Raw genomic sequence first — 15,345 nt, forward strand, 5'->3', positions numbered from 1 at the left:
ATCATATTCCTCAGTGTGTTAATAGTCACCGGTAATCCACTCCTTTCCAGACAACACATTGTGAGACAAAACCTTCCAAAAATATTGTGAGCTTGTTTTGTATTGGTCATCTCCTGCTGGGTATGGGGCCTTGCCCTAAGAGTAACCTATGCACCCAGTGAGACTCCATTACAGAAAACTAATTTTTCCTTTGTGTGCAGTTATCAATATGAGATAGTTTCTGGGTTAGGGATATGGGCTTGTGTCCACTTGCCTGCTCAGCTTGGGACCTCATCAGGACCAGACCCTTGTAAGCCCTGTGCATGTTGTCACATTTTTCTGTAAGTTCATATGTATTTAGGTTCTGTTGTGTTTAGAAGGCTTTGTTTCCTTGGTGTTCTCAACTCCTAACTCTTACAATATTTTTACCTCCTCTTATGCACAATTCCCTGAGCAGTGAGGGGAGGAAATTGATGGAGACTTAGGACTGAGTGTTCCAAGGTCTCTCATTCCATCTAGTCTCAAGTCCTTGGCCACCCAATCAGTGTTGGGGATGGACTCCATCTCATGGAGTGGCTCTTAAATCCAATTTGATATTTGTTGGTTAGTCCCACAAGCTTTGTGCCACTATTAGAAGAGTATATCTTGCATGCAGGATACCATTATAGATCAAAGTTATTGTAATTGAGTTGGTGTTTTTCTTTCTTCTTTGGAAGCTTCCAGAGTGCCTTCCAGAACCATGAACACTAGTCAGTAGGGGTAAACACTCTATGTAGGCAACAGCTTGGCTAGTCCATGTTGAGTGAGTTGTGTATGTGTGGTCTTCAGCAATAGGACTTTACCATCAGTTTTCTTGAGCGCAATCAATAGCCTAGGCAATAGCCTGTGTAGTTTTGGGGTTTCCTTTGGCCAACATCTGGATTAAATATAACGCATTCTTAGAGTTAGAAGTTTCATTTGGTGGTGAGAGATCTCCAGTCTGGGCTTTATCTCCCCCATTATTTGGTGACTATTTATGTCACCTTCATGTATGTATATATTTTAGGAAGTGTAGCTGGACTTTCCTTCAGACTTCCAGGTCACAAAAAACAACATGAAGACTTAATATCAGTTATGAAACCTCTGCCTTAGCTTAGGCTTGCTTCTAACTAATTCTTATAACTTAACCCATGTTTTTAAATATACATTCTTCCATGTGTTCATTACTCCATCTCTATCTTGCCCATACTGCTTCCTCCATGTCTGGCTGGCAACTTTGCCTTCCTTCTTCCCAGAGCTCTGTTTGTCCAGAAGACTCTGCCATACCTCCTGCCTTGCTATTGGCTGTTTCGCTTTTAATAAGCTAATCTCAGTGACACATCTTTAAACAGTGTAATTAATTATTTTGTAACATGTCTCCATTTTGTCTAAATAAAAAGGGTTTTTAACTCAACATATTTATAATGTCCAGTCCATTCACATTTGGCAAATTCAAAGAAAATACTCTATCATTAATCCTATTTTGGTGAGTCCTAAGTTTTATGCCTAATTTACCTTCTATGAAAGGTTCTAGAAAGGTTCTTTTTGAGGAATGTAGGCTCAAAAAGAACAACAAGAAGAAGAGAGATGAGAACGAGGGAGAAAGAGAGGGTTAACCAGCTGGGTAGCTGCAAGCCTGACAAACACAGAAGGAACAAGAAAAGGACATACAGAAAAGAAAAGGTAAAAATCTCTGAGGCAAAAGGTAGATAAAGACAAACAGGTTAATTTAAGTGAAAAGAGCCAGTCAGAAATGAGCCTAAGCTAGATCAAGCATTCATAACTAATAAGTTCCCATGTCATGATTTGGGAGCTGGTTGGTGATCAAAAAAGAAAAGCCTGTTACAAAATTTTGATGGAGAGATGGCTTAGTGGTTAAAAGCACTGACTGCTCTTCCAGAGTACCAATGTGACAGATCACAACTGTCCAAAACTCTAGTTCCAGGGTTTCCAATGGCCTCTTCTTGCTCATGGGCAAGAATCATACACATAATAAGATATACATGTAGGCAAAAACACCCATACACTTAAAAATTTAAAACAATTTTATTTATTTATTTATTTGTTCTTTGTTTTGTTTTGTTTCTCTGTGTAGCCTTGGTTATCTTGGAACTAGCTCTGTAGGCAAGACTGGCCTCAAACTTACAGAGACCCATCTGTCTGTCTCCCAAATGCTGGGATTAAAGGCTTGTACCACCACCACCTGACTATTTCATTTTGTTATTTTTATTTTCAGGACAAGGTTTCTCTGTATCAGTCCTAGCTGTCCTGGAACTCACTATGTAGACCAGGCTGGTTTCAAAATTAGAGATCTGCCTGCCTCTGCCTCCTGAGTGTTGGAATTAAAGTAGTGTGCCACCATGCCCAACTAAAATAAATAAAAAAATTAAAAGAATAAAGCAAGGCGCGTTCACAGATTGAAGTCTTCTCATTTATTTTTAACATAAAATATCATAACAACATTGAACACAATTTGATAAGAAATTGTCATTCTTACAAATAAGAATCATATTCATCAGTGAGAGCAAATAAGTATATCTCATTGTATGTATGTCACCTGCTTTAACGAAAACAAGATGAACAGTGGATTTATCCAGAACAATATATTTAATTTACTTCACATAATGGATACAAACCCAGTATCCTAGAATCTTGAGGTTAAACTATCGATGTAAGTCTGAATCTAACTTGTAAAACATGGGCCTCAGCAGAGATTTAAGCGCCTGAGTGCATTTAGTTTTTTAAAATTTCTAATTGACAGTCTTTCAGTCATCACAAAAATTCTGTAGAAACAGATTCATGATAAACTGGAGTTCTTTTCTACCGAGTATCTACAATTAATTGCAAAAGGTAAAATATTTTTAGTAATTCAAAGAAATGATTTCACAATTATCCATTCGTCTTCACAGTTTTCTGCTTGCTTAATTTATTCTAGATTCTTCCTTGGGTTCTTAATTAAATAATTAAATAATAAGCATACATTGACATAGCAATGCTGTTCAACATTGCTGGATAAATATGGACTGAGTCAGTGCACATCGATTCTTATCATCTGAGAAACATACATCCTTTCCTCAAGTTGTTTTCTAACAGACATGTGACTTTAGTGTCAAAAAGCAAAGAATTCTTATTCAAACAGACATAAGATAAAATAAACTAAGAAATACAGAGGTAGGACCACTCTGCACGTGAAGTAATAGGATTCCAGGCTGGTTCTTGTGACTCTGTAGTTTTGTAGTAATAAGATGACTGTTGTGCAGCTAGGTGCAATTATGTTAGGACAGAGGAGAGAACCATCCTCCTAATGGATGAATAAGTCTTTATTGAAGTCCTTTCTCATGTCTTATTGGCCCAAACTGCATTGTTCTTCCAAATTCAACCCATTGATTGTCAGTGAGCATGGCACTACAACATGGTAACTCTGATCAGTCAAGATAATTGCTGCCTCCCTTGCATCAAATTGAGTCAGAAGTGCAAGGGTGACTCCCTAAAGAAAATTTTTACTGCATGTTGTGGATGTGACAGAGAATAGTTACTGAGTAGGAAACAAACAGCATTGTTGTAAATGTGACGATACCTTCTTATTTCCTAAAGACAGTATATCAGGCCTATGCACTGGCACAAAAAAGAATTAGTTTCATCTGAAAAAAATTCTTCTGGAATTATGTTTACCTATAGCATAATTTCATAAAAATGTCAGAAACTTTTTAAACAACATTCATTAGGCTCTTCATGAAAAGGTAAGATTAAGGCTGAATTAGGAATAATGTATATTAAGCTGCATTCATTCATTTGCCCAAAATATTTTTAAGATTACTAAAGTCTATCAAGTACCCAGAACATAGTGATGAACCAAATTAACCACATTGCTGTCCTCAAGCTTTTAGTCTGGAGGTGGATAGAGACATTTGTAAAAACAAATGTTAAATGTGGACTGATGGTGCAGAGAAAGCTTCTGAGATAAGAAGCAACAGACTGATGATGGAAGCGCTGCACCAGAGAGCACGGTGGCGAAAAGGCTCCAGGGCAGACTGAACGAGATGCATATTGGGAGTAGGAAGGTTAATGTAAAAGTAGGTCTGGCTGCATCACTGTGACATAAGACTGATGCAAATAAGCTAATGGGAGGAAGAGTTGTTTTAGTTCACAGTCTGTTGTTATTTCTGGCTCCACAGTCAGGCAGAACAACATGGTACTGGGAGCACATGGCAGGGGAAATGCTGAATAGATATTAGATAGTATAAGGCTTAGAAGATACTTGCAAGATGAATGTTATTAACGTGGGAGTTGTCAGATATGTATTTTCCAAATGTAAATGGAAAACTGAAGGAAGTAAATACAGAAAGGGACTAGATACAACTGCAAGCGCATGTCCCCAGTAATGTGTTTCTTCCAACCAAGCTCCATCTGTGACTAACCATTCTGGGAGTCTATCAAGGGAAAAGCCTCAAAAGCCCATCAGCTGGCAAACAAGTCCCCATGCATGATAGCTTGTGTTTTGACTAGCAGTGTATGAAGAGGGAGTGTGACTTCATAGGGAGTTTGCAGACTTTTTCTTCCTTGTTATCTAAAAGCCTTCAAGAGTCATTTAAAGGATTTGAGTTAGAAAAGTAATGGAGGGTAACCAGCTTTATGATTTTAATGTATACACTAGCAGTGTATGAAGAGGGAGTGTGACTTTATAGGGAGTTTGCAGACTTTTTCTTCCTTGTTATCTAAAAGCCTTCAAGAGTCATTTAAAGGATTTGAGTTAGAAAAGTAATGGAGGGTAACCAGCTTTATGATTTTAATGTATACACTAGCAGTGTATGAAGAGGGAGTGTGACTTTATAGGGAGTTTGCAGACTTTTTCTTCCTTGTTATCTAAAAGCCTTCAAGAGTCATTTAAAGGATTTGAGTTAGAAAAGTAATGGAGGGTAACCAGCTTTATGATTTTAATGTATCGTAGAGACTGAATTGAGTGTATCAAAGTAGATGCAAGTATTAGCTAACTATTGTAAGGGTCCTGGTAGGGTGTTCAAAATAATGAAGATGGAAGTTTCTTTCCCACCAGGTCCCGCCACCCTTCAGCCCCAAATAAGCACACAGAGACATATTAATTGTTAAACTGTTGACCGATGGCTAGAACTTCCTACTGGCTAGCTCTGTCTTAATTATTAGCCTATAACTACTAATCTATATATTTCTACATGGCCTTATCTTACCAGAGAATGCCTGACATATATCCCATCTTCCCAGACTATACATGGCGTCTCTCTCAAGGTTTCTCTCTCTCTTTCTTTACTTCTTCCTCTGTAGCCCCCTCCTATATTGCCTGCCTGGCTAGCAGTCAATCAGAGTTTTTTTTTCCGAGATAGGGTTTCTCTGTATTGTTTTGGAGGCTGTCCTGGAACTCACTCTGTAGAGCAAGCTGGCCTAGAACTCACAGAGATCCACCTCTTTCTGCCTCCTGAATCTGGGGCCAATCAGAGTTTTATTCATCAGCCAATAAAAGAAACATATATACAGACAGACATCCCCCATCAAGTTAACATGGAAAATCTATATGGACTTATATGATCTATAGAAAAGGAGAAATGATAAGGCTTGTGATGGCATGGGTATGTGGCATGAGGAACAATATGAAGATTGAGAGGCTAGCTTTTAGGCTCCTATCTTGTACCTCATGATAGACAGATTTCCCTAGAGCAAGGAATTCTAGAGTACTAGTCTCAAAAGAAGAATAATGTTCAATATTGGATATGTTGACCCTCGAGCCTATTTCACATAGGCAGCAATATTGAGCAGATATTACACAGCCTAGAGCTTAAAAGACAGTCTCAGGATGGGTATATTTGTTTGGGAGTTGCCAGTATACAAATGGAAGAGGAAATTTTAGGGCTGTGTCTTAAGAATGCGTTAGGAGAAAAAATAGAGCAGGAAAGAAAGAGGCCTGGGACTTATCTTGAAAAACTGTTGGGAAGACAAAATTCACAAGCCTGCAGAAAGAAGTAGAAAAAATAGTGTTTAGAATGAGAAAGTAATCAAATGATTCTTCTAATTCAAATAAGTAGAAGTAAGAAACATCCTTATCCTTAATGACAATCTTTTTTTTTTTTTTTTTTTTTTTTGGTTTTCAAGGCAGGGTTTCTCTATGTAATAGCTCAGGCTGTCCTGGAACTCACTTTGTAGACCAAGCCGGCCTCGAACTCACAGAGATCCACCTGTCTCTGCCTCCTGAGCTCTGGGATTAAAGGCATGTGACATCAGCGCCTGGGTCGGCCTCACTGGTAATCTTTGAGAAAGCTTTATTTGGTAAAATGAAAGCTAGAAAGAATGTCTTGAGAGTGAGTGAGAGAAAAGGAAAAGAGAAGAGAGGCCATGGACAGCTTCCTGAAACACTTCTGTGAAGAGGCAGCAAAGGCTCCAGGAACATGTGGAGCGTAAGAGCAATTGAACTAGCAGACAGTAAAGACATCAATCATGAACAACACTGATGAGCAAAGAGCAGTTGCAAATACTTGAGAGAGATCTGGTGGATAATTTATATTGCTTCAAATGCCAAGAACAAATGTTGAAAGCACACTTACATTATATGAGAGAGACTCCTCAATTATATTATGCATATAATATATTTGAGAGAGAAAAATGGTGGCTAAGGAGGTATGCTTGTAGTTTTAGCTGCATGAAGGTAAGGCTTCAATCTTTTCTCTGTGTAGTTCATACAACTCCATGGAAGAGGACGGAGAAAGGGAAGCTGACAGGGAAACATACACTGTGTAAAGTGAGAGAGACTCCAACAAAGAAATGGAACTGCAGTAACTGAGCAGTGCTTGCGGACCAAGGAGGATGCCGAGGACTGTAATCATGCTGCTATGTTCAGTTTTGTGACTTTCCTCAGTGGCACAAAGCTACAAAGTGTGCATAAGACAAGGATAGCAAGATCCACTCAGAGCGAGACTTTTGTGACAAAAGTGAACAAGGAAGAGTGACTTTAGTGAGGACAGGTGGTGGGCTTGAATAGGATTCTAGAAAGAATGTAACAGATAAAAAAATAGCATCTTCCATTGTAGAATAAGTAAATGGTGAGCATACAAGTCATCAAGAATAATGTGAATATTCCTTGGAGCTCCAATGCTCAGCTGTCTATCAAATAGTAGCTAAGCAGTCTGCTGTCTGCCACATGACCTGCCTCCCTGACCCCCCCCTTTTCTTTCCCATCCTGCCTCCCTATTTCTCTCCCTTCATTTCTCCCTTTCTTCCTCCTTCGTTTCTTCATTCTTTTTAAATACTTCTCTATACTTTAAAAGACTAACAAGGCTGGAGAGATGGCTCAGAGGTCCTGAGTTCAATTCCCAGCAACTGCATGGTGGCTCACAACCATCTGTAACGAGACCTGGTGCCCTTTTCTGGCCAGCGGGCATACATGTAGGCAGAACATTGTATATATAATTTACAAATAAATATATTTTAAAAAAATTAACAATTTCAATTCCTTTTCCTTTTCATGTTAGAAGTATTTTAGAAATCAACAAATTTTATTTTGCAATATGATTGTAATAACTGTATAGAAATCATTTAAATGTATATTTAGTTTACCCAGAGATTAATAATATTTTATCCTGTATAGGTTTTAGATATCTGCACAATGAAAATGAATCTAGATTCACCGGCCAGATATATTTATGATATGAGTGGTAGAAAAGTTGAAGATATTTCAAAAGGTAAGTGGCAAATATTTTGTAACTCCTGTGATACAATTTTGAAAGAAATTTATATAATTTTCCCTTTAAGCATTTTGTAGAAAAGAAAAAGCAAGAATTTAATTATAGCACAAATAAACATGATATTCTTAAACAAAGGGGCACTGTGTATATTTATGGTGTGAAAACACCTTTCAAGAGACATCAGAATTATAAGAATAATTTTTTGCCACAAATTTGAGTTATTTTTAAAGCTGAGTATTAAATTTAGTGAACCATAAATAAATAAGCAATTATTGACATATTTGGTATCCAACATCTAAGACAAATTATTGGGCCTCAGGGTGTGGCTCAGTGGCGGAGGGCTGGCCCAGTATGTGCAAGGCTGTGGGTTCAATTCCCAGAGGAAGGTGGGTGGTGAGGGATAGAGGCAGAGAGTAAGGGGAAGGACTATCTCTAGAGGCTATTCAGATTACTCTTAACTTGGTTAATAGGAAGAATTTCAATTTAGAAATTTGAATTTATTTTCTTTCTGTGTGTGGTGTAACAAAATTGTTTCTGTACACAACTCAGGGCAGGCTAGGCAGGAGGGACACAAGTTTGACCCTAGTCAGGACATGGTCTCAAAAGATAAGATTTACTAACCCTAATAGTGAGGTAGTGACTGAGGCTGCTGTCTTCTGGCTGCCAGAGACTTTCAAATGCGTGCTCTTGCTTCATGGACCCCAGAAGTGTGTTATTATCACACTTTAATGTATGCCTCCCTCTGTGTTTTTGCATACTTATAGAAGCTGAGTCAGCTGAAATTAGCTTATGCAGTCACTAATATCAGATTTAAAATACGTAAAGAGACTAATCCAGTTGGAGGAACTTCCAGCCTGTAGCTCTCCTCATCACTTAATATTAGGTTCCAAAATTTGTTAACTATGATACTGTGCATGGACTGATCAGAGTCCCTCATTTTTCTGTTGATTATCTTCCAGATCTTGGCTTAGGAAAGACCAAATATTATATAAAAGATAACTTCTAGTTTAAATAAATAAATACTAATACTCTTGATTTCCTATGGCTTTTTTTGTTGTTGTTGACTTTATATCACATCAGGAAGTCAACCAATAAGGTCTAATGTTAAGTTCATAGCAAGTCTCTCAAAAGATTAGAAGGGAACATATGAGCAAGAGAGGTCAGGATCATGATGGAGAAATCTACAGAGACAGCTGAACCAAGCTCATGGAATCTTATGAACTCTAGACCTACAACTGTGGAGACTCCAGGGGACTGAACTAGGCCCTCAGTATGTGGGAGACAGTTTTGAGGCTTGCACTATCAGAGGGGCCCCTGGCAATAGGACCATGATACAAACCTGGTACATGAGCTGGCTTGTTGGAGCCCATTCCCTGTGGTGGGATGCCTTGTTCAGTCTTAATGCATGGGAAAGGATCTGGGCCCTGCCCCAACCTACTGTACAAGACTATGTTGACTCCTCATGGGAGCCCTCACCTGTAAAGAGGAGTGTACTGGGGGTGGGATGGGGGGAGGTGAGGGAGGGTGGGAGGATGGGTGGGAGGCAGAACTGTGGTTGGAATGTAAAATGAAATAAAAAAAGATTTGTAGTGCTGTTGTACCAGTGGTTATCAGTGCCTCCTACTTCTACTATAGATGTATACTTTCAAACATTCCTCCCTCATTATGAGAAATGAGCACATTTGTCATGACATGTAAGTACTCTTACATTGTCACAGCTAGCAAACTTTTAAAAATCTCACATGATTTATAAATTGCTTTTGTGGTTAGGTTTCTAAACCATAAGGGATTTTACTAAAAATATTTACATAATACAGTATCCCAAAAATGAAAGGGGATGTGAAAATGAGGTCCCACTCCGAACCAATAACTAATGATACCTGTTGTCAAAGGGAAGTTTCAAATTTTCTCCAATGGAATGTCACTGGGTAGGTATCACTCCATGGTAGGTCCCATGCTGAGGAGTAATTGGTCCATGCAAAATGAACTCCATAATTTTTTTAAAGAGTTGTTTTGATATGTTTTGTTTGTTTGCTTTGTGTGTGGGGGGCTTGCTTCATTTTGGAACTTTTTGTCCTTTTTTGGTTTGTTTTTTGGATATTTGTTGGGAGAGAGAGACAGAGAGAGGATATGAAGTTTGGTAGTTTAAGGAGGTGGGAGGATCTGGCATCTGGGAGGAGTAGAGGGAAGGCAAAACATGATTGAAATATATTGTATGAAAGAAATTTGAAATAAAAAAGGAAATCACATACCAACAGCAATTCTTTAGTTGTGGTTTTCTGTGTAGATCTATTCTTTCAACAATAGATGAGAATTATTTATTTCATATAGATTTCTGCAGGTAATCAATATGCTATTAGATAACATGCTGATGTCTGTCAGGATAACAGGGTTAACAACAACAACATCAACAAATCAAGAGGAGTAGATTTTCCAGATTTATATATCTTTAAAACCAGGGCATTAACTGAATAATAGTTATTAACTTAGGTAATAATATGACTATCCTGGCCAGGCATCCCAGAGTATGCTGTAGACAGAGAATATTAGATGCACAGACAATGGAATAGGAGACAGTGCAAACTGAAGTGAAGGCACAGGAGGAAGCCAAACTCCCACATTAAAGAGCACAAGGCCAGTGTATGGCTTTATGAGGCACAGCCATTAAGACGAGGGCTCTCTGCTTAGGGAAAAGTGCATGCATCATCCAATCCTGTGTATTGTCTGAATCACTCCCCTAGTTTACTAATCAATTTTGAGCTATTTGATGTCATAAATGCATTTGAAAGTACACAGTGTTCCTTTAAACAATTTATAGTTAATTAATTTGTATGTGTGTCTATGTGCTTGTGAGCATGTGGAGATCAGAGGATAACTTGTAGTAGTTGGTTTTTTCTGACATATAGGCCTGAGACATTGAACTTGGGATGTTAGACTAAATAGCAAGTCCTTTTACCCATCTTGGTCTTATTGACCTTAATCTCTCTCTCTCTCTCTCTCTCTCTCTCTCTCTCTCTCTCTCTCTCTCTCTCTCTCTCTCTCTCTCTCTCTCTCTCTCTCTTTCTCTCTCACCCCCCTCTCTCCTCTCTCTTCCCTCTCTCTTCCCCCCTACCTCTCTCTCTCTTAAAAAAGTCTATGTACTGTGTGAATGCCTGGTGTTCAAGGAGTATAGAAGAGGGCATCAGAGCCCCTGGGACTGAAGGTACAGATGGTTTTAAACTGCTCTGTGGGTGCTGGGGATCAAACCCAGGTCCTCTGTAAGAGAACCCAGTGGGTGGTCTTAACTGTCTTCTCTCCATCCCTCTAGTGTCTCTTTGGTGGTGCTATTCCCATTCTGGTTAATAGTCTCCACATTTTTTTTTTATATCTTAACTGCTTTGGCAAATTATTACATTTCGATGAACCAGGAAAGTCACTCTCCTTGTCAGAGCAAGGCCACCAGTCCCTTAGGACCTTTATGGGGGTGATTTTTAAAACAACTCTGCTTTCTTGAGGACCTTCTAGACCTTGGTGGGTAGTTGTAGACCTTACCCCAGTGCTTCTGAAATGAGTCAGAAGAGTGTATCAACTAAGCAAGTCTGTGGCCTGAGATGTACCTTGGGAAGTTTTTTTTTGTTAAGACATGTTTATGACTTCATAAATGTACAGCATCTCCAAGAGAAACTTGACCAATGTACACTGGTTCCCGTCTCATACTATGGTTCATAGTATAGTGAAGTGCTTTCATTTTGAGTTGAAAATCCAGTTTATATCAGTAAACTGTTTACATCAGTGTATAAAGTATATAAGAGTATATGAAGTATATAAAAACAGTTTATATCAGATGCTTAATTAGCTTCTTTGAGATCAGTTTCCTAATTTGTAAAACAGGAGCTACAGTAAATACTTTCATAGGTAGTTTTGGGGATTAAATAAATTATATTTAAGGTCCTTAAAGCAGCATTATATAAGACTAGTTTTTATCAGTATTGCTATCAAAATCAGTCTCAAAGGGAACTGACAGTGCTGTGCTTGCTACATTTGGAAGTTTGCCTGGGTGGTCACCCCACTGTGGTTGAGGCTCTGTTCTCTTTTGTGAGGTGTTTCTCATATCTTAATGCTCGTTTTTGTCTTGGTCACTAATTCTAGGCCCATGCCAAACTCTGAGTGGTTCTTGTCTGGTGGCAAAATGCCCAATTTGTTTCAGAAACACCAGTTTTACAGCTGTGTTCTAGCAACTGCCACAAGAGCCTCTGCCTAGGGAATTGTTAAAACCCAAGGGGCCCACTTCATCGTCATAGGTCTTCCTTTATAGTCAAAATCTTGTCTGGTCTAACAATAACTTAAGGTAGAATTTTGGACTGAAACTACCAGGCTCATGTTCTCTAAGGCCCTGGTGAGGACTAACTTCACTGCCTTCTCCTTCTAAAGCATGGTGTCTCCTCAGTTGTTCAGTGTGTCTTGCTTGAGTTAATATTTTGGTTCAGTATATTTTAATGCAGTATTTAATATACCTGTTCTTTTAAGAAATGTTTGGAGTTAGCATTCTCTGCTACAGTTATGTCCCTTATTCCCCTCCACTTTGCTTCCTGCTCCATGCTTGCACTATTCTAACGTAGACCTTGAGTTATTTTTCTTGCAGTGTCTCTCATAGTGAGAGATATGAAGAGAATATATTTCAAGCTTATCAATGTGTCTTTTGTTCATGTCAGTCTTGCTCATTTTTATTTCCTTGAGGTCAATAATCCTGCCAAGGGTCGCTTCTCTCACAGCCTGATTATCTCATTTGGATGTGGGGTTTTTGGTCTATTATTAACCCTGCCTGGTTCTCTGTAGCATGGTTTATCTGGCCTTTGTCTTCCCTTTGTCTTAGGACCTGAGTTCGTATGATGCTTTTTTTTTCTTCAGTAATTTATCCCAGTCTTCATCTCTCATTATTTTGTGTCCTGTTTGCATAAGAGAGTCCCAATCACTGGTATCTAATTTGTCTGTAACATGAATGCCACCTCCTCACAGTATTTAGTACTCAGTTTCTTCTGGAGAAGGACTCAGGCTGCTTTCCAAGGGCTTATCTTGAGTCCTTATTAGATTTATAGGGCCTCAGCTAGTGCTTTTGACTTAATACCCTCCCTTCTATTTAAGAGAAGTTTGTATGGCCTTTCAGGGTCTATTTGTCTCTCCTTTTTTAATTAAAAAAATTGAAATTAAAATGTGATTACATAAACCGCCCCCCCAGCCCTTCCTATGCATCCCATACTCTGTCTCAAATGCAGGTCCTCTATTTCTTTAATTGTCACAAATGTGTGTATGCATATGTAAATGGGTGCACAAATCGGGGTGGGTTGGGGGTGGGGTTTCGTTTGTCACATATTTCTGACTGAATCAGATGCTTGCTTTGTTCCAAGGAGCTCTCTCTTCTCCTTCAGTGGAACAGCTTTCTTTCAGTTTGTTCTCATGCATGCACTGTTCCTATCGTAACAATGAAGGTGATCTTCAGTCCATTTTACTTCCGTATTGGTTCCTTTACCAAACCTGACTCCTCAATATGTTATGATTTCTTCCTGCAGTTTCCTTTGCTTATATCTTTGGTTGTGAGCCTTTAATGGCTGAACCATCTCGCCAGCCCGCAGTTTCCTTTTCTTAACTGAAGAAGATAGAATGTTCTTTTAGAATAAATCTACCACTTATCCATGAGCCACACTTTGGATTTATGTGGTTTAAAATTGTGACAAGTTTGTGATTAATAAATTTAGAATCAAGTTGGATCACTGTAGCTTATTTTAAAGGCTTCTAGATGAGCCGCAGGAATGTAACACAAGATCTTCTCAAGCATGAATCTAATTAATCTTCATCAATTAAAAACCAGGAGTCATATATCAGGGTAAAGACCTGGAAGATCAGAGAACTGGGAGCAGCCACCAGTTGCTTCCTACCTGTTTCCTTCCTCAGTCCAAAAGATTGAAATCCTGTCTCTGCCTGCCTTATCCTTTCCTCTCTCCACCTCCCAAAAGCTGGGATTAAAGGCACCAGTGACTAGTTCTGCTCTCTGATTTCCAGGCAAGCTTTAGTTATCAGAACACACTATACCACACAATGATCTTCCACGTTTCTTTTTGATCCATGATTTAACTTAACATAATACCTTTAATTTTAGCACTTGAGAGGTAGAGGCAGGCAGAACTCTGTCAGTTTGAGGTCAGCCTAGTATACATAGTTCCAGACCTGCCAGGGCCTCATGGTGAGACCCTGTCTCAAAACAAATAGCAGCTACTCTAATTTTTATAAAGGAAAGTATTTAATTGGGGCTGGCTTAGACTTTCAGAGGTTTAGTATATAATAGTCATGGTGGAAAATGTGGTGTTCAGGCAGACATGGTGTTGCAGAAGGAGCTGAGTGTTCTACATATTGGTCCATAGGCAACAGGAAGTGAACTGTCATACTGGGTATGGCTTGAACATATATGAGACCTCAAAACCCATCTCCACAGTGACACACTTCCTTCAACAAGGTCACATGTATATCTCCTATTAGTACCACTCCCTATGAGCCAAGCATTAAGACATATGAGTCTATGGGGACCATACCTATTCAAACCACCACAATAATGAATAGTTTAGAATGCTGGTCAGCAGACCTAGGCTGCCTAGTTGGTCCTAGACCTGGTGCTCATCATTTAAAGACAGGCCATCTCTACAGTGTTTAGAAGTTGCCTGGAATCATACTTTAAGCTCTAGAAGAGACTATTTTCCACTATCTAACACCTGAAATGATTATGTCATCCCCAGGCTTGCTTCAGGTTTTAGATGAAGTTCAATGCATGACTAAAGAACAAGCAACAACAGCCTGCGCAGTAAACCAACTATGAGCAGTTAGGAGGGAGGCCAAACCGTCCACTGTACACCTGGGAACATCAAAACTTGATCCAGCCCCCACCTGGCATTTTTTGAAAGCCAAGGTTGTTGGAAATAATCCTAGATATATTTAATTGCTGTGACCTATCAAACTCAAATTCTACATAGTTTTTGTTTACTATAATGTCTAAAATAAGTCTTTCAGGAAGAAATATAACTGTAAACTTTATATCTAGTGACATACTCCATAAGTTGCTAGCTTACTTCTGACATTGAAAAGCAAGCTAGCAAGCAAACACAAAACTCAGAGCTCATATCTATTAAAGAGCTGTCTGTGAGAGGCCACACTGCCAGTCCCCCCACCCCATAAGTCTGTCCTTTTTTTGTTATTTGCTACTCATAATCACTTATATTATTTCTAGGCCCCCGACTGACTTGGTCCCGTAAGTATAACATTTTCTTGAGTTTTGTGAAATATTCCTTTGTCTGTAGCAGCTGGTCAAAAGTGAGGGCCGCATAGGTACTCTTGAAGATTATTGTCTTATGTTGGGGTAGTAGAATGTAGAAACTGTGCACTTAACCTTACAAACACTGTATATTGGATTCACTTTCTGTAACACAGTAGTTAAAACTATGGTACTGGTGTGATAATAGGCATAGAGAAAAATTGAACTTGGAGTCTAGAAATAGCCTGGCACATATGTAATCAGTGGTCATTTGACTTGTGACAGAGATGCCCTGGTGCTGAGTAAACTAGGTCTCCACATACAAGGACTGAAGACAAATATAACTTCCTATATACAAAAATTATC

General features: G+C 38.9%; 1 protein-coding gene across 13 annotated transcripts in view; it reads left to right on the forward strand.

Annotated features, from left to right (window-relative positions):
• Dcdc1 (doublecortin domain containing 1) overlaps positions 1–15,345 on the forward strand; it is a 414,546-nt gene that overhangs the window by 58,273 nt on the left and 340,928 nt on the right. For all 13 annotated transcript variants that reach the window (XR_005877304.1, XM_040745964.1, XM_040745975.1 and 10 more), the window contains one exon: positions 7,607–7,700. Coding sequence is in view for 12 of the 13 variants with exons in the window: in XM_040745964.1 (XP_040601898.1) it covers positions 7,607–7,700 (94 nt within the window). In the remaining variant the exon portion in view is untranslated. The remainder of the gene's footprint in view (positions 1–7,606; positions 7,701–15,345) is intronic.

This window comes from Mesocricetus auratus, unplaced genomic scaffold, assembly GCF_017639785.1.
Source record: "Mesocricetus auratus isolate SY011 unplaced genomic scaffold, BCM_Maur_2.0 Super-Scaffold_100004, whole genome shotgun sequence".
Classification (NCBI taxonomy): Eukaryota; Metazoa; Chordata; class Mammalia; order Rodentia; family Cricetidae; genus Mesocricetus; species Mesocricetus auratus.